This window comes from Bison bison, unplaced genomic scaffold (genome assembly GCF_000754665.1).
Source record: "Bison bison bison isolate TAMUID 2011002044 unplaced genomic scaffold, Bison_UMD1.0 scf7180017864487, whole genome shotgun sequence".
Classification (NCBI taxonomy): domain Eukaryota; kingdom Metazoa; phylum Chordata; class Mammalia; order Artiodactyla; family Bovidae; genus Bison; species Bison bison.
In genome coordinates this window covers 5,385,689-5,409,476 of record NW_011495047.1, presented here as the reverse complement: position 1 = coordinate 5,409,476, position 23,788 = coordinate 5,385,689, and the positions used below count along the sequence as shown (strand labels likewise).

At 45.0% G+C, this 23,788-nt stretch overlaps 1 protein-coding gene across 2 annotated transcripts in view; it reads right to left on the bottom strand.

Moving 5' to 3' along the window:
* Positions 1–498: 498 nt before the first annotated feature.
* Positions 499–23,788, bottom strand: part of RCAN2 (regulator of calcineurin 2) — a 233,395-nt gene continuing 210,105 nt past the window's right edge. For both annotated transcript variants that reach the window (XM_010863076.1, XM_010863077.1), the window contains exons 3-4: positions 22,891–23,062; positions 499–3,078 (exon numbers count right to left, since the gene is read on the bottom strand). In XM_010863076.1, coding sequence (XP_010861378.1) covers positions 2,918–3,078; positions 22,891–23,062 — 333 coding nt within the window. In that variant the 3' untranslated portion in view covers positions 499–2,917. The remainder of the gene's footprint in view (positions 3,079–22,890; positions 23,063–23,788) is intronic.

Sequence of the window (23,788 nt, the reverse complement as noted above, 5' to 3'; positions counted from 1 at the left end):
GGTTTGATCCCTGGGTTGGGAAGATCCCTTGGAGAAGGGAAAGACTACCCACTCCAGTATTCTGGCCTGGAGAATTCTATGGAAAATCCTATGTATAGTCCATGGAGTCGCAAAGAGTCTGACATGACTGTGTGACTTTCACTTTCAGGTCTATGACAGCATTTTAAAGAAAAGAGTAGAGTGGGGATTATGTTAAAAGAGTCTGTGTACACTTAGGATCAAGCTGGCTGAACTATGACAATAAACAGGGGTGTCTCCCAGACCCCTTATCAGAGCCCAACCCACCCCTTCAAATCCCTCTTCCTTCATGCCATGTTGCCAACCAGCTCTGCCCACTCCCCTATCCCCTCGCCCCCACCCTGCTCCCTTTCAGGAAGAGCTGAGTTCATTTCATCTCTTGATAACGTCTTGGGAAGACTATAGACTGAGTCTCCCTCTTCCACAATAACCATCAGATAGATCCAATTCAGGCAGACAACACAGAAATTACACTACATGGACAGAGTCATTCACCAGTTATATTTGAAATCTAAGCTCTTTGAGCTATACACGTGCACAAATGATTCAGTTGGTGGGAATCTCCCCCTCCCCCTCCACAGTTAAACTTTTCAAACTTAAAATAGTGCTGAAGAGGCTTGCATCCTGTGGGTCAGGGGGATACTGAGGCAATTCTGACTTTCACGATGCTTGGAGGGAAGTCTTGTCTGTTTCCTCCCCATCTCCTGGGATATGTACCTCTCTCCACCTCCCCAAACCCAATCTCATGAGAGAATTACTTGATCTGAGATAGATTAACATCGACATTTTGCAGTAAGTGTGGCCAAGACTAACCACCTGGGTCATACACTCCACTGAGTTTTTATTTTTTGATGACACACAATTGTCATTTCAACTTTGACTAAATTTGGTTGGAAACGTCTGATGGAACTGTTTTGAAACACTGAAAAGTCATTTCCAAATAGTTTCTCTCATCCGGATTTCTCTAGAATCTGCCTTTTTCTGAAAATTCTGAGTTGTTTAAAAAGTCAAAGAACCCACAAACGATTGAGAAGAGTCAGCATAAAAATGGCTGACGCCTGTAGTTCTCAGCTCGCTCCACTAGAGGGCAGCATTCTCCACTATTAGGTCTACTCTTTTTATTTGTCCATGAAAAACCAAAAACCTCCACAGCAAAGGAAAGTCAAAGCATTTGCTTATTATATACTCCTCAGATTTTATTTTTCAAAGGAGCCTTCGTTTTTCTTATGGAAACTCAGGATTTTACAAGCAGCGCTGTCCTCAGTTTCACCTGTACTGTGTCCAGTACTATATTGCTATATTCACAGTAAAACGGACTTTTATTTCTGAGTAATCAGTCTAATGTTTTCAGTTTCTGATGAAACTAACATACACCTTAGTCAAAAACCACAACAATCCTTCCATCAGGTGGCTGTGTTATTGTTCTCGTATGTTTTTCTGAGGCTTGGGTAATGACAGCATTTCCCCACTCCGTTGTAATTGACATTTGCATCTAAAGAAAGTCACTGAACGTACAGGAGTAGATGAGGCCTGGCACATTGAGCAGAAGGTAATGGTTCTATAGGTGTATCTTCTGTAATGCACTTTGGGCTAGAGAAATAGAAAAATCACATGTAACAAAAACAAATAGGTTTTTGAGCAATATGAGCATTGCATGAGTAGGACCTGCACACACGTTTCTGGATCCATCTTTCCTTTTGAACATGCTCAGCAGTTGCTACGTTGATTTAGCTGTATTCCAACTGCCTGCAGCCGACACTTGCTTCTTCACTTTATTTAAAAACAACTGGTCTTGATAGCAAAGATGTTGGCTAACTGTTTATATATTGGCAAGAGAAGTTTTGTGCCCTTTCAAAATTCAGCGTTATACATAATAGAGTGTAATATTATCAGATTACCTGTATTAGTATATGAATGCATTCATAAGCAATGCACATATGTTTTAAAGCAGCTAATGGCTGAAGAATCGCTAAATAAAAAACATCCAGATTTTTAAAAGCACAGCAGAAACATTTGTACAAATATACAAAGAGAAGGAAAAAAAAAAAAAACAATCATTCAGACACCATGAGAATTTTTGTAATAAATAGGTTTGTCTGAAATCGGTCTCTGTTACCCTGGACAAGCCTCCCCAAGGAGGTTGGGAAAGATTGACAAGGGAATCATGTTCAAAATCTACTGAGGGTTATCTTTGGGGCCAAGCTCAGTTTTTCCTTCAGGAATTTTCACAGAGCTATGAAGTCTTTGACTCCAAAGAGTGACATTTACCCAGACTTGTTAAGCTGGAGGATGCTGATAATTTTGCTAACCTAGATAGGACATGACTGGATGCTGACAATTGGTGACTTATAGTATATCCTCAAATCACAAAAATAAATGCTGGTGATCATGCATGTCCTGGGAATGTTGGGATGCAGAGGACTGGGGAGACCAGATAGGGAAATCTCATGCAATCAAAGTCAAGTTTATTTATGGTCCTACTTAAGGGGCCAGGAAGAAAAAACAACGCACACACGTCAGGACTGGGACTGGAACGGTTCACAAACAACACAGGAGCTATTTGTCACTGATGTCTCCGGCTTGGATCCACATGAGAGCATGAAGGTATATAGGCTGTGCTGACCATTTAATAAGAAAATACTACTTTTTTTTTTTCCCCCGAGAACCTCCTAAATAATGGATTATACTCTGTGGGTATGATATGATCAGGAAACTTATCACCTTTTCCTAGCCCTTTTGTCCGAGAGGCTTGATTACAACGAAGGAATTTCAAACAACCAAACACCCAGGGATTTAAAGGCAATTATTTTTTTTTCGACAAACAAACAACAGGGAGGAAAAAAAAAAAGAAGCATGGTAAAGAGTAGACAGATATTTTCTTGGAGGCGGAGTGGTGAGCTCAGTTGGACACGGAGGGCGGCGGGCCGGGACGTCGGGTCTGGATGATTTTTGGCTTCGGGGATGTCTTTGGATCCTCTTCCTCCTCGATGTCACTGTCGCACACGTGCACGACGACACTGGGGGTGGATTCGGTCCCTGCGTGCAGCTCATACTTCTCTCCTGAAAAGCAAGGGGAACGGGGGTGAGAAGGCGGGAGGGAATTCTAAACCGGTTATTTGGTGAAGTTTGTTTAGGAAGCGAGGGGGCATTTTAACATATCTCTAGAGATGCTGCGAGATGGTGTCAGAAAGTGGAATGAGATGGATCTGTCTCCATCTCAAGCCTACCTTCTGTCACCTATACAGCCCCGGGCAGGCCCCCTCACCTCTCTAAGCCTCAGCCTCCACAGCTGTAAACTTCAAAATGGTAATAACAACAGTCTGAAGGGTTGGGGCGATGACTCAGTGGGCCCGGCTGTAAGTTACCCATTTCTCTTCTATTTCCCAGCATGGCTGCTAACAGCTAACCTTGAACCCATCACTTCACTCCTTCATCTTTCAGAGAAGGTTCTCCAAGTTCTCCTCCTTCTGGACAATTTCCTATGGTAAGAGCTGCCCCAGGCTGGAGTAAGGTAGGATCCCCACTCATCTTGGATTTGCCATGCTTACTGGGTAATGGGGTTATTAGATGATAGTCAAGGCCCCTCCTGTTCCAAGAGTCTATCGGTCTATTTTTGACTGGCTCCTCTTGTAATCACTTCACTAGCAGCCGACTACTTCCTGTCTGTATCTGTTTCCTTTCAGGAAGTATCTAGTGAGCATCTCCCATGGTCTGACCCATTGCTAATCACAAGACATGGTCAAAACCATTGGCGTCTTTCACAAGAGCACGGTGCAGTGATGGCGTGTGGAGACAAAGCGGCACAAAATGCAATGGGAAGTGCCAGGGTGGCCATACAAGCCAAGGGCACCAAGTTGCGAGGCGCAAGGAACTCTGAAAGGCTTCCCCATGCAGGCGACAGCTGACCTGGGTCTAAAGACAAGCAGAAGGCGTCCAGAAGGGGACAGGCACAGAGGACCTTCTCAATCTGCATGCTCTTAACTTCTCAGCTTAACTGCTGACACACTTTTCTGAATCTTCTTCCGACATCCTATCCTTCCTTTCCCATCCTTCACGAACAGGAAACACCTAGAAGCAATGTCTCCCAGACACCCACCGGGTCAGTGGCTCTCCAGATATCACTGGATCAAGTCATCATTTCTTAGACTCTAGGACAAAAGACTGCATCATCTCCCATCAGTCATGACAGCCATGTTTTTATACCCATCCAACCAGCTACTTTTATTTGCTATGCATGCATGCTAAGTTGCTTCATTCATGTCCAACTCTTTGCTACCCTATGGACTGTAGTCCTCCAGGCTCCTCTTTCATGGGATTCTCCAAGCAAGAATACTGGAGTGGATTCCCATTCCCTTCTCCAGGGGATCTTCCCAACCCAGGAATCGAACCCGTGCCTCTTGCATCCCCTGCATTGGCAGGCAGGTTCTTTACCACTAGCGCCACCTGGGAAGCCCTTTATTTGCTATAGTCTCACCCAGTTTCCAGAGAAGGCAATGGCAACCCACTCCAGTACTCTTGCCTGGAAAACCCCATGGACGGAGGAGCCTGGTAGGCTGCAGTCCATGGGTTCGCTAAGAGTCAGGCACGACAGAGCGACTTCACTTTCCCTTTTCACTTTCATGCATTGGAGAAGGCAATGGCAACCCACTCCAGTGTTCTTGCCTGGAGAATCCCAGGGACAGGGGAGCCTGGTGGGTTGCCGTCTCTGGGGTCACACAGAGTCCGACACAACTGAAGCGACTTAGCAGCAGCAGCACCCAGTTTCCAAAGTCCCACCCTCCCTCTAGGATCAAAGCCAGACACCGCCCAATCCAGGTATCTGGCCTGTCAGCCTCGGTCTGCAGTGGACAGTGCCCTTGTGGACAGCCAGAAGGGTAGCACGTCCGTGCTTCTGTGCACACCTTGGTGAGCATCGATGGTGAAAACAGCAAATGCTTACAAGGCATAGTTTTAAATTTTGTGCTGACATTAGGGAACGAGCAGCGCTGATAATGCCACAAGCATCAAGGTGATGCTGGGAACGATGTAAGTGTTCAGAGTCAGCTGCTGGATGGGTTCAACTGTGTCCCACCCCTCCAAAGATGCTGCAGTCCTAGCCCCCAACTGCGATCTTATTGGGAAATAGAGTCTTTGCTGACGACTAAGTTAAAATGAGGCCATGAAGGTGGACCCTACTTCAAAATGACCAGTGTTCATATAAAACGGGGAAGTTAGGATGCCTGCCTCATCCAAGGAGAACTCCTTGTGAAGACCGGAGTTGTGTTGCTGTCATCTGTGGAACGACCAGAAGCTACAGGAGAAGCCTGGACCAGATCCTTCTCCAGCACCTTCAGAGGGAGCGTGGCCCCGTCGACACCTTGATCTCAGACTCCTACCCCCTAGAACCTGAGGCAACACACTGCTCTTGTGTAAGCCGCTTGGTTTGTGGTCCAGTTATAGCAGCCCTAGCGAATGAATACAGCCAGACCCTGCTAAGAGCGTTCCCTCTCTGATAAGAGTCAGAGAAGTCTTAATTGGACTCCCCTGCCCACTGACATCCTAGGTAAAGGCACCGGGCATTTCACAAAAATGAAGTGTGACACTTCCGGCACTTCCCTGGAACTTGGCAAGCAGCTAAGTGGGTGAGAACTAGCCCGAGCCACAGAAATACAGCTCATAAAGACTCATAACTTAGAGTCAAGATTGGGTGAAACTGTAGGTAGAAAGAGTTGCATCAATGAGGTTGACATCTCTGATACAGTGAGATGACGGGGCCAGTTTAGATTCAGGAGAGGAGAGTGACAAAAACAGGGGACAGGAACAAAACTAGAAGGAGATATCTGTGTGGGTTACTCCTGCAAGGCTTTGCTCCCCCACTGGAGAACAGGGATGGACAGTCTGCAAACGTCCCTGTAATCGACAGTAAAGTTAGTATTCTACATGTACTTGTAGCTGTGCTCTACACACTGATGCTACTCACAGATCATTTAATTGTGTTTGTTCCATCCTCTTTTAACAGCTTGTCATTTTTATCAAAATCCCAGGGGAGAAGAACCACCGCAGAAGTTGCTAAGGAGGCACTGCTTTAACGGAGTGGAAGCTCAGTGCAGCCAGCTCCCCCTGAGAGCTGCAGGAGAGGCTCTGGGTGACAGGTGGGCAGACCTGGGTGGTGGCTCCTTTGAATATCGGTTTTCAAACACCTGACAGTCTACTGGGTTGTTTGCTGGAAACAGAGTTAACCAGCATGAGGATGCAGACCTGCAACTTGGGTGCAGCGGCATCCACTTTGGTACCCAGCACCCCCGGGTGCTTCTCTGTGTTTCAGCGGGTCAGGAGCCATTCCTATATGGTTTGGTGTGACAGGCAGGGGGCTGCGGCCCTGTGAGGATGCTGGTGTGCAAATAGCTTCCCCTTCCCTTCCTCCATTCTGCATCCTAATTTTTTGTTGGAAAATGATAACAGTGAGGGGAGAGGGTAACAGAGCGAGGGATGCTGAGGGTGCAGAAGGGAGAAGAAGTCATCCCAGCTCAGCTCTGCAGCCCCTCCCAGCCACCAGCGCCCATTCATCTTTGGCATCTCATCTTTGTTTCTGGGAGAACAGCAAAATCCTGTGGACAGGGATGAAGGTCAGCGTTCCCAGGGTTTCTACCATTTTATCCTGACACCCCCCTGCACCAGGGCACTTTGCAAATCTGAATGAGAGACAGCTTCAGACAAGAGACAGAGAAAGACATAATTTCTCAGCAATCAGATGAGGTGGTTCTTGTTTTTCTGCACAGGATTTCTCCAACGATCTCACATTTAGAGAAGCAGTGCCTTTCACAGAGATACTAGTGGCTGCTGTGGTCTCATCCCTTGCCCTGTTGGGTGGATACAAGGATGAATGGGTGGAAGCCTTTCATCCTCTGATGAATAGATGACAAAAAAATGATCTGCCATGGCAGATGGAGACCATGGGACCAGGGGGTGAGGTGGTGACAGCAGGGACCCCGGCCAGGGGACTGACCAGACACTGCCCCTTGCCTCATCTGTTGGAAAAAAAGCTAGCTTTCAGACAAAAAAAAAAAAAAAGAAAAATAGTAGTAAAATATACATAATGAAAGTATTGATGAAACTCTTTCTTTGCCCTGGCTTGGATAAAGAACATTCTCTTAGAGACACCTCTAGTTGCAATGCATTTATCCATTCAAAAGGAAATGCTTACTTCTTGGGCTCAATATGCTGGGGCCACACTCGGGATGGGGATCAGGCAGAAGCAGACTCCCTGTGCAGGGCAACTTCACGTTGAGTTAACAAAGTCAGAATGCTTGGCAGTAGAGATGTTTCACTGCTGTGACCCCATTAACGCTGACATTTCTCTGTTCTATTTTTGGAAACTTTCTTACTATCAAAATCCAGCAAAGCCCAACAGCTGCTGAGAGTCCACAGAATAAAAAGACATAGCTTTGGTCTTGCTGGATTGAATTGTTCTGTTTTGGGCCTTTTTCTCCCTTTGGGCTTCAGCTAATTCTTCTACCACAAAAGCTTATGTCAGTGCCGTCACCCTACTTGGGGACCCACGGGGTTCAGGAGGTGACAAGGGACCCATGGGATGGCCAAGCAGACCAGCATGTCTTTTCAAGGACAAGCCAAGGCTCGCCCTTCACACCCTTATCTCTTCTAGTCTGTATTCAAAGTGTCCTTTCCCCATGGGTGGAAAGCCAGGGCCAGAAGCTCACAGAAAAGGCACAGATCAGAGTTTTCTACCTTCCGCCCCTGTGAAATTCATACCCTGTGAATTACCAGCAAGCAAATGCAAAATCCTTTGGCACGTGGTCACACGTTAAATTCTCATCCAGGTCTTCGGAACTGTCATGGGCTTGGGCATTGCTGAAAACAGATGTAGCTAAGTTTTAATTTTTTCAGCTAAGCTGAAAACTATTGGAATAGGGCAGGTATTTGTCCTATTTTCTGTGTGTTCTCAGTGCCAGGACACAGGAGGTGTCGCAGACACTTGCCATCTGCCCGAAACACAGCAGCAGCTACTCACTGAGCCCTTCGTGAATGCCAGACCGCAGCTCTCAGGACTTCACACAAATTGGGTATTTAATTACAACAGGTCTGTAACGGGGGTTTCATAAGGTCTCAATGATATGGGAGGACACTGAGATCACGCAGGTTATGAATGGCAAAGTCGGGTTCAAGGTCAGGTCTGCCTGACTTCAAGGAAGGTGCTTATAACTCCTCTCCAGTTCTGCCTCTCACGAGTCTACTGTTTTCAGATTCTACAAAAAACTACTGAAACAGAGCTTAGTTTTAACTTAATATTCTTTTATGGCAACTCATGTTTTTAGTGAATATTTGTTCTCTAGCTAAAGTTGGACTACTTATTCCTTCTGTATCTTGTCTCTTTTGTTTTTTGCCAGTTGCTAGTTATTCTAGGTAGGGCTTCCTTGCTGGTGAGTCTTCTTTGAAGACAACACTTAATACATTATAAAAATAAAAGGGCTATAAATTATAGACTGAGTTAATTTTCATGTCTTATGGTAACTTTGAGATTCCCAGGTGGTACAGTGGTAAAGAATCTGCCTGTCAATGCAGGAGACACAAGAGATGTGGGTTCGATCCCTGAGTCAGGAAGATCCCCTGGATTGGAAGTGGATTGGAAATGGCAATCTACTCCAGCATTCTTGCCTGGAAATTCCCATGGACAGAGGAGCCTGGTGGGCCACAGTCCATGGGGCGGCAAAGAGTCAGACAGGCTGAAGAGACGCTGCAAAGCCCTCACCCCCTAATAATTTTTTTATTGTAAAAAAATTTTTTTTTCAAGAGGAAGTAGCAGGCACGGTCCTATCCTGACCTATGGGATAAATAAAATGGACTTTTCACAGGCTGCCTGTTGAGGGGTTGAACACAGAGATTGAGGGAAGGGTACAGCATGATTTGAAATGTGTTTGAAAGGGTTCACATTTGGATCACCCTTCCTTTCAAGTGTTAGGTTGGGACGTGATAGCATGTGGCAGGGAGGGGAGGCCCACAAGCCCTGGGTCACCCCTCCCTGGTCAGCTGTGGAGGTGGGGGTGCCTGGCCCCGGTCCAGCTGAGACAGGCCTGGGACCTGGGCCCATTGGCTGGAGGACTGCCATGCTTGCACCTGGACATACCTCTCCTCCAGCTACAGAATACAAAGAAACTGTATGGGACTAAAAATGACTGCATGTATACCCAGTACATGCAGTTATTTTTAGTCCCAAATTTACAATTAATAAAATATTAGGGGGTGAGGGCTTGCAGTGTCTCTTCAGCCTGAGCAAGCCTGGAATGATTTTACGCCTGGAATGATATTACTCCTGGAATTTTCTGTTTTCTTCTTAATCAAATATGAATAGCTTTTAATCCAGGCTGCAGTGTGCCACTGAGCACCCAGCACAGCCTAGCTGTGCGTCCAAGGGTCCCGCTGCAAATGCTCTTGGCATTCCCCTTGATAAGCCGTCATCCATTCTTAAAATTCAGTCTAGACGAATAACTGGCACCTGCTTCTTCCCTGTTTGCTTCACAACTCACTGAGGGTTAGATAAGAAATAAGGGAGATGAGACAAATAATGCCAGCTTCGTTTCTGATGAAAGGCTAAAGCTGAGAAGGTGGCTGAGCTGAGTGACAGTCATGGAGGGCTCCTTAATAGTGAAACCCAGGGGACTCTCTGGTGATCCAGTGGTTAGGAATGGCTACCCAGTCCAGGAGTCTGGAGAATTCCATGGACAGAAGAGCCTGGCTGGCTATAGTCCATGGGGTTGCAAAGAGTCAGACATGACTGAGAGACTTTGATAAATACTACCATGGTGCAAATAGTGTGCTTCTCAATCAAGTAAGCCAAACTCTCAAAAGTGTCTGGAAATGTGATGGGGATTTTTCTTTTTTGACTGTTATAGGGCCTGGGTAGACTGTGGATACTGGCATTTAATAGGTGAGGCCCAAAGATGCTAAATGTGTAGTTTTCTACACATTTGTATAGTAAATGTGAGTAAATGTTGACTCAATGTGTAGGACTGTCTGTTCCAAAATATCACATTGAGAAACACTGAGCTAGGAGCTTAACATAGGCACTTACATTTCAGTAGACTGAGATATGGCTTGAAAGTCAAGTGACAGTAAGCAGGTAACACACACTAAGCGTATACTATGTCCAGGGCTGGATATGTAGATTCACATGGATTATCTCATTTGATGATTGCAACAATTTGATTTTATGGTTGAGGAAGCCAAGACACAGAGAGGTTAAGAAAGTTGCTCAAAGTCACACAGCTAATAAAAGGTGGAGGCTGGATTCAAACTCACATCCTGAGGTTTAACTATCATCCTAAAGCAAGGAAAATGCCTCTTTTCGTGTTGGAGCCTGACTGACAGCTACATACTACGTTTTGTCTTTTTTTGGCTGTGCCACGAGGCATGCAGGATCTTAGTTCCTCAACCAGGGATGAAACTCGCACCCCCTGCAGTGGAAGTTCAGACTCTTAACCACAGGTCCACTAGGGAAGTTTTGACAAAATCAAAGAGGACATGACCCAGGGCAGAGGGATTTACTGAAACTTTAAAAACTCACAGCTGTGGGAATTCCCTGGTGATCTAGCGGTGAGAATTCACCCTTTTCACTGCCCAGGTTGCAAAGGTTCTAACCCAAGTCGGGAAACTGAGATCCGACAGCTCTGGGATATAGCCAAAACAACATCAAATCAAATTACAGCTATTTGCTAGTCATCTCTTCAGGAGATCAGTCTGAGAGTGAAGAAACACTTTTCTAAGTAGAAGTGGAAAGAGGGATTTGGGCTTTAAAAAAAAATAATCTAGGGAGGAGAAATTTCAGAGAGAGAAGTCCTATGCAAAAATTTTTTTGGATTCCTTTCTGGTTCCATGGGCTCATACTTAAGTTTGGGAGAACACTGCTGTAGGCAGACCCGGGCAGGACTAATCCCCGGAGAGCAATTCGATCTCTAGCAGCTTTGGTCAAAGAATGCCCTCAGCCTGGGGGGCAGAGGGTATAAGGCAAAGCATAGACCAAGTCCAATATTTCACTGGCAGTCCCGAGAACAAGTGCATGTGAACAGCCACCACCACCAGCAAGGACACGCAACTCGTTCTTCCTGCCCGGTAGACTCTGTTTCAAGTGTTGTACATACCTTAATTCACGCACAGGCGGAGGAAACCAGAAATCTCTGAGGACGCCCTGCTAAACAATACTGCTCAGAGAAGAATGACCATGGCATCCACCATGAATTTGATAGTGTCTACATATCAGGCACTGGGCTACATCCTTTTCAAGTACGACTTATTCCACGTGCATGATGTGCTTGCAATTTGTCAAATTATCACCATTTATTAAAAAAAGAGAGGTGCAGAGGGGGAAGCAAATTGCTCCAGGTCCCCACATAAGTGGTGGAGGTAGGACTCCAATGGAGGTCCACTGAATGGCAAAGCATGACATTGCCTGTGATGTTTAGGGATGAGTTCATCAGGGCTGCACATGGATCTCCCTGCCTCAACGGGTCTGGAATAAGTGCATGTTAGGAAAAGAAGGCAATGGCAACCCACTCCAGTACTCGTGTCTGGAAAATCCCATGGGCGGAGGAGGCTGGTGGGCTGCAGTCCATGGGGTCGCTAAGAGTCGGACTTGACTGAATGACTTCACTTTCACTTTTCACTTTCATGCATTGGAGCAGGAAATGGCAACCCACTCCAGTGTTCTTGCCTGGAGGATCCCAGGGACGGGGGAGCCTCGTGGGCTGCTGTCTACAGGGTCATACAGAGTTGGACACGACTGAAGCGACTTAGCAGCAGCAAGAAAAGATATTGACATGAGAGATGTGAGGTCTTTTCCCTTACCCACCCCCACCCTCAGGCCTGCCTCTTCTCAAGGTAGGAGAACAGAAGTGGTCTTTGCTAAGACGGAGGAGGGGTGAAGGGAGGGAGAGGGAAGTGAGGGGAGAGAGGGGGAACGATTCCATGGTTTTGGTCTCAGAGGTGCTCCATTTCAGTAAAAGAAAGTTTGCCTCACACTAAAATGGCTATCATCAAAAGGTCTTGCAAATAACAAATGTTGGTGAGGATGTGAAGAAAAGGGAATCTTTGTTCATTATTGGTGCATCCACTATGGAAAACAGTGGAAGTTTGGAGGATCCTTAAAAAACTAAAAATAGGACTATTATAAGATCCAGCAATTCCACTCCTGGATATTTATTGAGAAAAAATAAAAACACTAGTTCAAAAAGACACACGAACCCCCAGTGTTCACACAGCATTGTTTACAGTAGACAAGATGCGGAAGCAAGCCAAACGCCCATCAACAGATAAAAAAGATGCAGCTGCTATGTATATACATATATATATGAATATTACTCAGCCATAAAATAGAACAATTCTGCCATTTAGAGCAATGGCACAGACAATATTATGCTTAGGAAAATGTCAAAGACAAATACTATATGATATCATTTATATGTGGAATCGTAAAGAAAAAACGAATGTATAAAGCAATAAATACATTTACAATGTGTAGCAAAACAGAAACTGACTCACTGATACTGGGAACAAACCAGTGGTTTCCAGTGGGGAGAAGGAAGGCGGCGCAATCTAGGGGTAGGGGAATCAGAGGTGCAAACCACACGCATAAAATATATAAGAAATCGGGGTATACTGAGGTTCTTCCCAGGTGGTGCTAGTGGTAGAGAACCAGCCTGCCAAGAGATGCAGGTTCGATCCCTGGGTTGGGAAGATCCCCTGTAGGAGGGAATGGCAACCTACTCCAGTTTTCTTGCCTGAAGAATCCCATGGACAGAGGAGCCTGGCGGGCTATGGTCGACAGGGATACACAGGGTTGGAGATGACTGAAGCAACTTAGCGTGCACACGAGGATATATTGAACTGCACAGGGAATTATGGCCATTATTTTGTAATAACTTTTAATGGAGTGTAATCTATAAAAAAAACTGAATCATTATGCTATTCTCCTGAAATTAATACTGGAAATTAACTATCTTTCATTAAAAAAAAGTAAAGTTTGCTTATCTTCTTTGGGTTTTCCTCTAAGACTAGATTAAGGGGCCATTTACCTTCATTCCCTCCTGAGTCATTTAGGACCTGGAGGCACTTCCTGAGGACCACAGACGGAGGCCCTGAATCAGTGGTTGGGGCAAAGGAGTGGAACCCTGGGGGTAGGTGAGGGACCGAAGGAGCCACAGAGGGAGAAGGTGGGGAGGTAAAGAGAAACCCGGGAGTCTGTGGGGTGGGGCTTGGGCTCCAGGGATGAGAGCAAAGTGCAGACGTGGGGGAGAGAAGAGTGCTCTCGCTGTGCCTGGCCATAGAATCAGGAGTTTCCCCGGCCTGGGAGTGGTCACCCTGTTCCTCCTTTCCCAGGATCAGGGGTCTGGCCATGGGAATAACTATGGATGTGCACCCACTTCCAAGTCTTGGTTCTGTGTCTTTTCTGTTTTTCTACAATATGCATGTTTTACCTGTGAAATAAGAAAAGGAAGTACTTCATATTGCTACTCAGTAATGATTGAGGATAATTGTGGAATATATACTTACAAGATAAGCCATTTTAACATATTTTTCCCCCCAGGGAAAATTCTTCCAAAGGAGGCGGAAAATTAGGAATGCATGTCCCTGGCTCACAAACGTGCATCCCTCCCATGGAGGGGTGGTGACGTGCAGAGACTGTACTAAATGGAGCCCTGGGACTGGCTGTTTTATTTGCTTTCCATGTCTGTGATCAGAATACAGCAATTGCTGAACAAGAACTGGGGCTTATATAATGGTCATGCTACTGGTACCCCAAATATAGGTGTTCATCTATATTTTAAAAATGGAATTTTTCTCTACCTCAGAATCAATGAGCCTGGAATAGAAAATGTTTCTTCCTTATAAGTGACATGAATTAATGACATTTATTTTTCCCTTTGGGGAGAAACAATGTACACAGAGCAGCAAACCAGCAAAACTGCTTTACCATAGCATGTTTTGATGGACAAGAATTTGGAAAAAAAAATCTAAATATAGCCAATGTACTTGAAACTCGAGCACGATTTTAAGCCCTCCTCTGCAGTTAACTAAAATTGATCTCTCTAACAAGAGCTAAAAATAGCAGGAGGGAAAAAGGGACCAGACAATGACTTTTCATATCTCTCCCTGCAGGCATTTCCAGTGACAATGAACTTGACCTTCCAGAACCATCCTAGAGAGCAGAACAGGCTGGCATTTTACATCCCACCTCTGACTGACCACCCATCTAGTGCCAGGAACGTCTCTATTTGCCATTTTGCTGATGAGTGCAGATAAGCTGTTTTGCTGGGCTGGGTTTTGTTTTTCCTGTTTTGTTTTGCATCCAAAAAGAACAGAGGACTATATTCTCTCTGGAGTCAGGAACAATAGGCATTATAAAATAAACAAAAGAAAATACCCAATTCATTCTCCACCAGAACAAAGCTCATCTTATTTTGTCCAGGGCATTGATAAATGATGTTCTGTCTGCTGTGCTTAGTCGCTTAGTTGTGTCTGACCCTTTGCGACCCCATGGACTGGAGCCTGCCAGGCTCCTCTGTCCAGGCAAGAATACTGGAATGGATAGCCATTTCCTTCTCCAGCCCATCTTCCTGACCCAGGGATTGAACCCTGGTCACATGCATTGCAGGTGGATCCATTACCATTTGAGCCACCAGGGACACTCTGGGCTTCTGTAAATTCACCAGGGACATTATTATAAATTTTAATTTATATATATTTATATATATTATTTATATTAATTTATATGTATAAATATATATATTCTGTTTCAGAATCTTTTCCATTTTAGGTTTTATTACAAGATACTGATTATAGAATCTTGTAATACTGTGCTTTAAGTAGTCATTGTTTATCTATTTTATATCTAGTAGTGTATATCTGCTACACACATACACTCTGCTTATTTAACTTATATGCAGAGTACATCATGCGAAATGCCAGGCTGGATGAAGCACAAGCTGGAATCAAGATTGCCAGGAGAAATATCAGTAACCTCAGATATGCAGATGACACCACCCTTATGGCAGAAAGCCAAGAAGAACTAAAGAGCCTCTTGATGAAAGTGAAAGAGGAGAGTGAAAAAGTTGGCTTAAAACTCAACATTCAGAAAACTAAGATCATGGCATCTGGTCCCATCACTACATGGCAAATAGATAGGGAAAAATGGAAACAGCGAGAGACTTTATTTTCTTGGGCTCCAAAATCACTGCAGATGGTGACAGCACCATGAAATTAAAAGACACTTGTTTCTTGGAAAAAAAGGTATGAGCAACCTAGACAGCATATTAAAAAGCAGAGACATTACTTTGCCAACAAAGGTCCGTCTAGTGAAGGCTATGGTTTTTCCAGTAGTCACGTATGGATGTGAAAGTTAGACTATAGAGAAAGCTGAGCACCAAAGATTTGATGCTTCTTAACTGTGGTGTTGGAGAAGACTCTTGAGAGTCCCTTGGACTGCAAGGAGATCAAACCAGTCAATCCTAAAGGAAATCAGTCCTGAATATTCATTGGAAGGGCTGATGCTGAAGCTTAAACTCTAATACTTTGGCAACCTGATGCGAAGAACTGACTCATCGGAAAAGACCCTGTTGATGGGAAAGATTGAAGGCAGGAGGAGAAGAGGATGGGATGGTTGGATGGCATCACCAACTGGATGGACATGAGTGTGAGCAAGCTTCGGGAGCTGGTGATGGACAGGGAAGCCTGGCATGCTGCAGGCCATGGAGCTGCAACAAATCGGACACAACTGAGCAACTGAACTGAGTGTGTGTCTGTTAATCCCAAATTCTTGATTTATCCCTCCTCCAATCTTCCCCTTTTGGTAACCATAAGTTTGTTTTCAATGTCTGTGAGTCATTGTGAGTTTCTTTTTTGTAATTCCATTTGTATCATTTTTTTTTAGATTTCATGTATAAGTGAAATCATATAATGTTCGTCTTTCTCTGTCTAACTATACTGAGTATGATCATCTCTAGGTCCATCCATGTAGCCATAAATGGCATTATTTCATTCTTTTTTATGGCTGAGTATATTCCATTGTATCTCTATACCACATCTTTTTCATTCATTCATCTGTTGACAGACACTTAGATTGCTTCCGTTTCTTGGCTATTGTAAATAGCGCTGCTATGAACATTGGAGGCCTGTGTCTTTCTGAATTACAGTTTTTGTCTTTTCCAGATATATGCCTAGGGGTGGGATTGCTAGAGCATGCGGTAGTTCTATTTTTAGTTTTTTAAGGAACCTCCATACTGTTCTCCATAGTGGCTGCACCGATTTACATTCTCACCAACAGCGTAGGAGGGTTCCCTTTTCTCCATCCCCTCTCCAGCATTAACTATTTGTAGACTTCTTGATGATGGCTATTCGGACTGGTGTGATACTCCTCTTGCAATTTTGATCTGCATAGAAAGCTTCTTCTGTTTTATATAGACCTGTCCTTTAAAAAGAACAGAGTATGGTGAATCTGATCCACACGTCCTGCTTGACATTAGAGGAAAACATCAAACTCGCCTTAAAGAGCCAAGGCCCTGCATATGCTTTAGGAAGTGCCAATAAGCAGAGAAATGAATTCTAAAGAAACAAAATGTCTAAGTTGTCCTGTATTTTTTAAAATATCCTTTTGCAACAATCTGGAATTGCTTCTAGAGAAATAATATTGTTTTTCAAGAGATCTCCCTGGTTGTTCAAACTCTGCACTCCTTGAGGCAAGGGTGTTGGCTCCATTGATCCTTTCTGTGTCTCACCAGGGTCAGAGGGACATATTTTAACTTACCAGCTGTGCAGCCTTTGGCAAATTACTTAGCTATTCTGTGCCTCACGTTCCCCAGCTGTATAAATGAGGAGAATAACAACACCTTCTTGTAGAGTCGCTGCGAACGTTAAATGAGATAATCTATATGGTAAGGTGTTTAGAACAGTGCCTGACACACAGTAAGCCCCATATATCAGTTTTAGCCATTGTTTCTGTTTAAATTTTTTCCCCTAATTTATCTATTTTACTTACTTTCTGTTCTGGATGAAAAACAGAACATATGGTCATGCAGACAGTGGTTAAAAATGTTTGAAATTGTGCCTCTCCTATTTTCCAGACTATGATCCTATTCTCACTATCACAAACAGAACAAAGAGATGCTTCCCCACTGTTAGGTGGCCCCGGGCTCACACCGAAATCCATTAAGGATTTCAAGGGAAACCCACAAGCTTGGGTTTGATCACGGTCCTTTTGTGATTGCACTGTTCCCACCATGCTTGTTTCAAGAGCCTCTTTAGAAGCTCTGGGGAGCATGACTTGTCCCTCTCTGGAAGAGAGTCACTGGTGTTTCTTTCTTCAAGAACAAGGTGACGTTTTGTCCCTTTCTGTCTGAGGCAAGACCCGTGTCCTCCCTCTCCCATTTACCCTCCATGAAAGGGTCTAAATAACACGGTGTTGCCTTCCATCGGCAGCTACACGTGTCAAAGCTTCCACAAGCCAGCTGGTTTGCCAGTGATCCTGGACCCGAGGGCCATCTGATTCCAGACCCCTGCTCTGAAATGCTCTTTCTTTAGACTGACTCTTCCTCAGCATCCTTGGATTTCTGCATCCCTTCTCAGTCACTCAGCTGGACCAATTTAGCACCATTAGTCACTCCTCGGAAGGAAGCAAAACTCCATTCCTTTGATCATTTGAGTTGCTTTGCTCGCATTCTAATTTATGTCTCTACTCCTGGAACTAAGGTAGTCATCCTTAACGTGGAATGACTTATAATTTGTTACTGAAATGATTCTGCCTAAGGATTAAAAATGAATTTTACGAAATCTTTTTTTTTTTTTTCTAAATGGAAATGCTAAAAGTCCTCTTGGTGGAGAAAACATTAATTTAGTGCTGCCTGACTCAGTCTGGCTAAAGCCATAAAACAGCAACAGTTTGCCAGTGAAGAAATTATCTCTGTGGGTGGGGGGAGGGGTGGGCAGTGGTGGGTAATAGGTCTCATTCATTCATTCATTCATTCAGTATTTATAGAGCATCTACTATGTGCAAACTGCTATCAGGCACTGGGAATACCAAAATGAATAAAACATGCATTCTCCCCTCAAAAAAGCAGGGGAGACAGAAAGATGAACAATAGAAAATTACCAGAAGGGGAAGTGAGCATTAGTGGAAAGTGGCAGGAAACCGAAGTAGTTCCCGGCCATGGCACCTGGTTGGGGAGGGGGCAGAGGTGTGGGTCGGGGGACTCGGTGTGTGGTCCTGCTCTCTCATCACTGCAGCTGAAACGGCGGCCAGAGGCCCAGGCTTCTACTAGAATCTGTGTGAGATTTTCAGTTCAGTTGTTGGATATAAATCGGTTATCTGTGTGGAGTGTAGAAGCCTTAAGGACACGGGAAAAGGACATGTGGATAACGAAATGAAGAGAAACAACCTTAAACTGCTGACAAACAATGGAGAAAAAGAGAAAGAGAAGACACCCAAACTGCAGCTGTTCTATGGGACATGGTGTCAGTCAACTGTAAAGAGCAGGAGACCCTCCTTATTCACTCTTGCACACACAGCACACAGGCCTTCATTTACACACTTACCAGGCTCTGGGTCAGCCTTTCTGGAAGTTACGATGGTGTTAGAGGTGACTGTCAATGCAGATTTGGGCTAAATGTTCTGGCTGTTTCAGAGCAGAGAGCCCACCCAGGCAGCCAGGATCCTCAGTAGAGGCCATTGGATCGGGCCAAGTGGTGGTCAGAAGAGCCAGGGACATCTGTCTCTGCCTCCAACCAGCTGTGTCACCTTGGGCAAAGGCACTCACCCCTCTACTGCTCAGTGGTCTGATCTGCAAAATGGGGATATTAACAGAGCCTATGTCTGTGTTGACTGCACAGCAGGGTACTTCAAAGCTGGTAGATTTACTTAGTGAAGTAAATTTAAGACTCTTGAGAGTCCCTTGGATAGCAAGGAGATCCACCCAGTCCATCCTAAAGGAAATCAACCCTGAATATTCATTGGAAGGACTGATGCCGAAGCTGAAACTCCAACACTTTGGCCACCTGATGCAAAAAGTGGACTCATTGGGAAAGATATGATGCTGGGAAAGATTGAAGGCAGGAGGAGAAGGGGACGACAGAGGATGAGATGGTTGGATGGCATCACCGGCTCAATGGACATGAGTCTGAGCAAATTCCAGGAGATAGTGAAGGACACGGAAGCCTTGTGTGCTGTAGGCCATGGGGTTGCAAAGAGTCGGAAACGACTGAGCGACTGAACAACAACAACCAAAGGGAAGGTGACGGTCACAGGTTAAGCCGTAAAATTAAGGCAAAAGGCAAGCATTTTTAACACTATTGATAAATTATTCACAATTCTAAAAAGAAGCCCTCTTTTTTTCTGTCTCTTTAAGGTCATTTTCCTCCTACTTCCTTGCTCCTCTGTACCAGTTTCTGTGAGCATCCTTTCCGAGGCCTGATCCCACTGCCTCCACTCCTGCCTCTCTCAGTCCCAGGTTACACTGGTCCCCGGCCATGGCCTCAGACCAGGGACTCAGCTCCAGGAGCCAGTGAGGTGGTCTGAGACTTCCCCTTGTCTTTCTTTTGCATCATGCTCTGTGAACATTAACTATAAATCAATTTTCTTTATGGCCCTAGATTAGAAATGATTTGAATTTACTGGATTACAGGCTCCAAGTGAGAGGACCTGAGGCCAGCTGGGATCTGAATGTCTGACTTAGCCTGGGCCTCCTTTATAGAGAGTGAAATAGGAAGAGTACTGCCGTGGGGCCCTGGTCCCGTCACTGGCGAGTCATTCCTGCTTCCCTCTCAGGGCCTCAGGTTCCCCTCCTGTGAAACACAAGTTGGCAGTGACCCCCTAGGTCCTCTAAGTGTGCGCAGTTGCTCAGCCATGTCCATCTCTTTGTCTCCCCATGGACTGTAGCCTGCCAGGCTCCTCTGGCCATGGGATTCTCCAGACAAGAAGGCTGTAGTGAGTTGCCATTTCCTTCTCCAGGGGATCTTCCTGACCCAGGGATCGAACCTGCATCTCTTGAGTCTCCTGCATTGGCAGGCAGATTCTTTACCACCAACCCTACCTGGGAATCCCTAGGCCCTCTAGCCAAGACCTCAGTGATTCTATGTAGAGCTCTGTTTGCTAACATTCAAAACAGCTGCACAAGATGTTCAACTGTGTTCTTGTTAAAATCTTGGCAGTCAAACCAGCAGCTTGAAGGACAGCAGCTTCCATGGTCCTGCTTTTAAAGTGATCTGAGTGGGACTTCCCTGGTGGTCCAGTGATTAAGAATCCACCTGCCAATGCAGGGGACCTGGGTTCGAGTCCTAGTCCGGGAAGATCCCACATGCTGAGAGAAACTAAGCTCCTGTGCCACAACTACTGAGCCTGTGCTCCAGAGCCCAGGGCTGCAGCTACTGAAGCCGAGTACCCTAGAGCCCGTGCTCCACAACAAGAGGAGGCACCGCAATGAGAAGCCTGCACGCCGCGACTAGAGAGTAGTCCCCACTGCTACTAGAGAAAGCCCGTGTGCAGCAATGAAGACCCAGCACGGCCAAAAATAATAAATAAATAAAATTAAATTGAAAAATAAAGTATCCTGAAATGACTGGGGGAAATGGGTCACAGGCTTGACTTCAGCAGACCTGATTTATTTCACATACTCTACAACATCTGCACATATCACACACACAGCTCTCTTGGGAGAGAGTCATGGGATGGGAGTGCATATGCTTGGAATTCCTGTATGTGGACCAGACTTTCAAGGAAATCACATTCCACAGACATCTCCCTTATGATTACTTCTCTTATCAGCCTATCTTGGTGGTTGGGTACCTCCTGCTTCTCAGTAGTTGAAACCAATAGCTATTTTAAAGGCTCCGAGAAGCTGAATGACTAGACAGTGATTACAAAGAAACTCCCCAAAGACACTGCTGTTGCAAGTGCTGTAATCTAACTTTAAGGACACACATGGGACAGCCAGTAATTCTCTGGCAGGGAGTAATTAGTCATCACATCAGCCTCATATCAATCTGAAGACCCAGTAGAATGATCAGCTTTTCCTGAATTGCCTGGGAATGTCTTGGTTTTAACATCACAAGTTCCCAGGAATCCCCTAAGTCTGAGGGCACCAAGACAGTGGGTCACCCTCATACTCAGGATTCTTAAATTACAGTGTATGCAACAATCAATTTTTTTAAAGTGAAAGTGAAAGTCAAGTTAATCATGTCTGACTCTTTGAAACCCCAGGACTGTAACCTCCTTGGCTCCTCTATCCATGGGATTTTCCAGGGAAGAATACTGGAGTAGGTAGCCATTCCCTTCTCCAGGGGATCTTCCTGATCCACAGATCAAACTCTAGTCTCCGGCATTGCAGGCAGACTCTACCGTCTGAGCCACCATGAAAACCCACATATGTTATTAAAACTTGAGATTTCTGGGGTGAGAGATACTAATGCCAAATGTTTTCCTTATCTAAGAAATACTGATAAGAACTTATAAATTTATCATCCCTGGCATTTAGCTACCAATGGTTCTTAAACTCATCTGCACATCAGAATCACCTGGGGAGATTTTTTAAAAAAGTACTGATGCTTGATTTGTTCCAAATCAATTAAATTAGAATTTCTGGGGTGTGCACTCAGCCCCCTTTCACACTGTGGGAACCACCAGTACAGAGAGCAGGCACAATGACTATTATTTACTTTCAGATCTTCAGTGCTTAAAAGCTCAGCTGCCAGTGGTTGTGGCCCACCCATTACCACCATTTCCCCTCTTGCTGTAATATAGGAAAACTACTTTGGAGTACAAGGTGGCACCATCAGCTGAAACTGAGGACAGTATCAATTCTAGCTATAAAAACATAAGCTTTTGGACAAGTGTGTAAGAAATACATACAAGAATATTAACTACAGCTTGGATTGTAATGGCAAGAAACTGGAAACCATCTGATCGGCCATCAGCAGGAGAGTGGATGAATGCCTAGTGGCTGTGGACTTGCCCAGTGGAATACTGCGCCACAGTGAAAATGAGAGCATCCAAGCTCCAGGTACCAACATTGGAACAAAATGACCATAGATTTTTTCTAAAGTTAGAGGCTAATGTGACTGGCTTCCCTGGGGGTCTTAGAGGTGTCACTTTGCAGGTAGATTGCTTTGTAGCCAAGGATTTCTGGGCATACTGTGGCAGCAGTAAAACAAGGTTGCACAGTCTAGAAGCCTTGTGCCAGCTGGTAGAACTCATTTTGCCTGTTTTGCAACCTTAAAATATCTGCATTGCAATCGAGAAGCTGGGACTGACATTTTAGTGCCAGTTCCTGAATTGCTTTTGAACAGGTACAAAGTCTGATGCTGCGTTTTCATTCATCATCCCTCTGGCTGTCTACGTACAGAGATAAATTCATTAGAAATGCAGATGTTGGACTTCCCTGGTGGCTCAGCGGTAAAGAATCTGCCTGCCAATGCAGGAGACACATGGGTTCAATCCCTGGTCCTGGAAGATCCCACATGCTGAGAAGCAACTGAGCCTGTGTGCCACAGCTATTGAGCGTGTGCTCCAGAGCCCGGGAATCGCAACTACTGAGCCCACGTGCTGAAACCCTTGCACCCTAGAGCCTGTGTTCTGCAACAAGAGAAGCCACTGAAATGAGAAGCCCTCCCACTGCAACTGGAGAGTAGCCTTGCTTCACCACAACTACAAAAAAGCCCACAAAGCAACAAAGAACCAGCGCAGCCAAAAATAAATATATAAATTCACATTTTTAAAAAAAATATGAGAAAAAAAGAAATGCAGATGTTACAAAGAACCCAGGATTTTAGGATGGTTCATCTTGTTTGACTTTTCTAAGCGGCTGCCAAATGTTTATTTCCAGAAAGGGCCCCAGAGCTTACCTGGTCCTAGTTTGGCCACGGCATAGAGGAGGTCATAGTTAAGGACTGGTGTGGCATCGCTGATGGGCTGCCAGCCGACGGGCGGAGAGGCAGGGGGTGAGATGAGGAACTGTTTGGCAGGCTGTGGTGGAGCCAAATGCAGTTTGTCTCCGTCTGTCTCTGGAGTCTGAACCTTTCAAACATGAGAGAAATGAAGGCACATTATTTTGGCCTCGGATATGCCGTGCTGTCCCACTGAGATGCAGAGCCTGGCCTTTAGCCTGTGACAAATGAACCAATGAACCAGGCTGCAATAATAATGACTACTGACCACTCAGTTATCTTACTTGATTCTTAAAACAGTGGATCTCAGCCTTAAACTGCATAAGAATGACCTGGGAAGCTTACTAAGACAGAGTGCTGACCCCCACTCCTGGAGTTTCTGAGTCAGTTGATGGGGTCAGGGCCAGAGAACCCGCATTGCTAACAAATTTCCAGGTGATGCTGATGCTGCTGGTCTCCAGACCTTTCCTTTCCTTCCCTTCTTTCTCTCCCCTCTGTGTCCCTCCCCTCCTTCCCATCCTTCCTTCATATCCTCTTTCTTTCTATCTATTTCTCTCCCTTCCTCTCTCTTTCTCTTTTAATTGAGGTGATATTCACATAACTTGAAATTAAGCCATTTTAAATTGAACCATTTTGGTGGCATTTAGTCTACGCTCAGTGCTGTGCAATCACCACTCCTATCGAGATTCAAAGTATTTTTATTACTCCAGAGGAAACCCTGGACCCATTAAACATTTCTGTCTCCAGTAGCTGTGATGAGCCCATTCTTATTACAAGTATTAGCTGGTCTTTATTGGGCATTTATTTACCAAATGCTAAGCACTTTAACACATAATAAGTCATTTAATCCTCATGA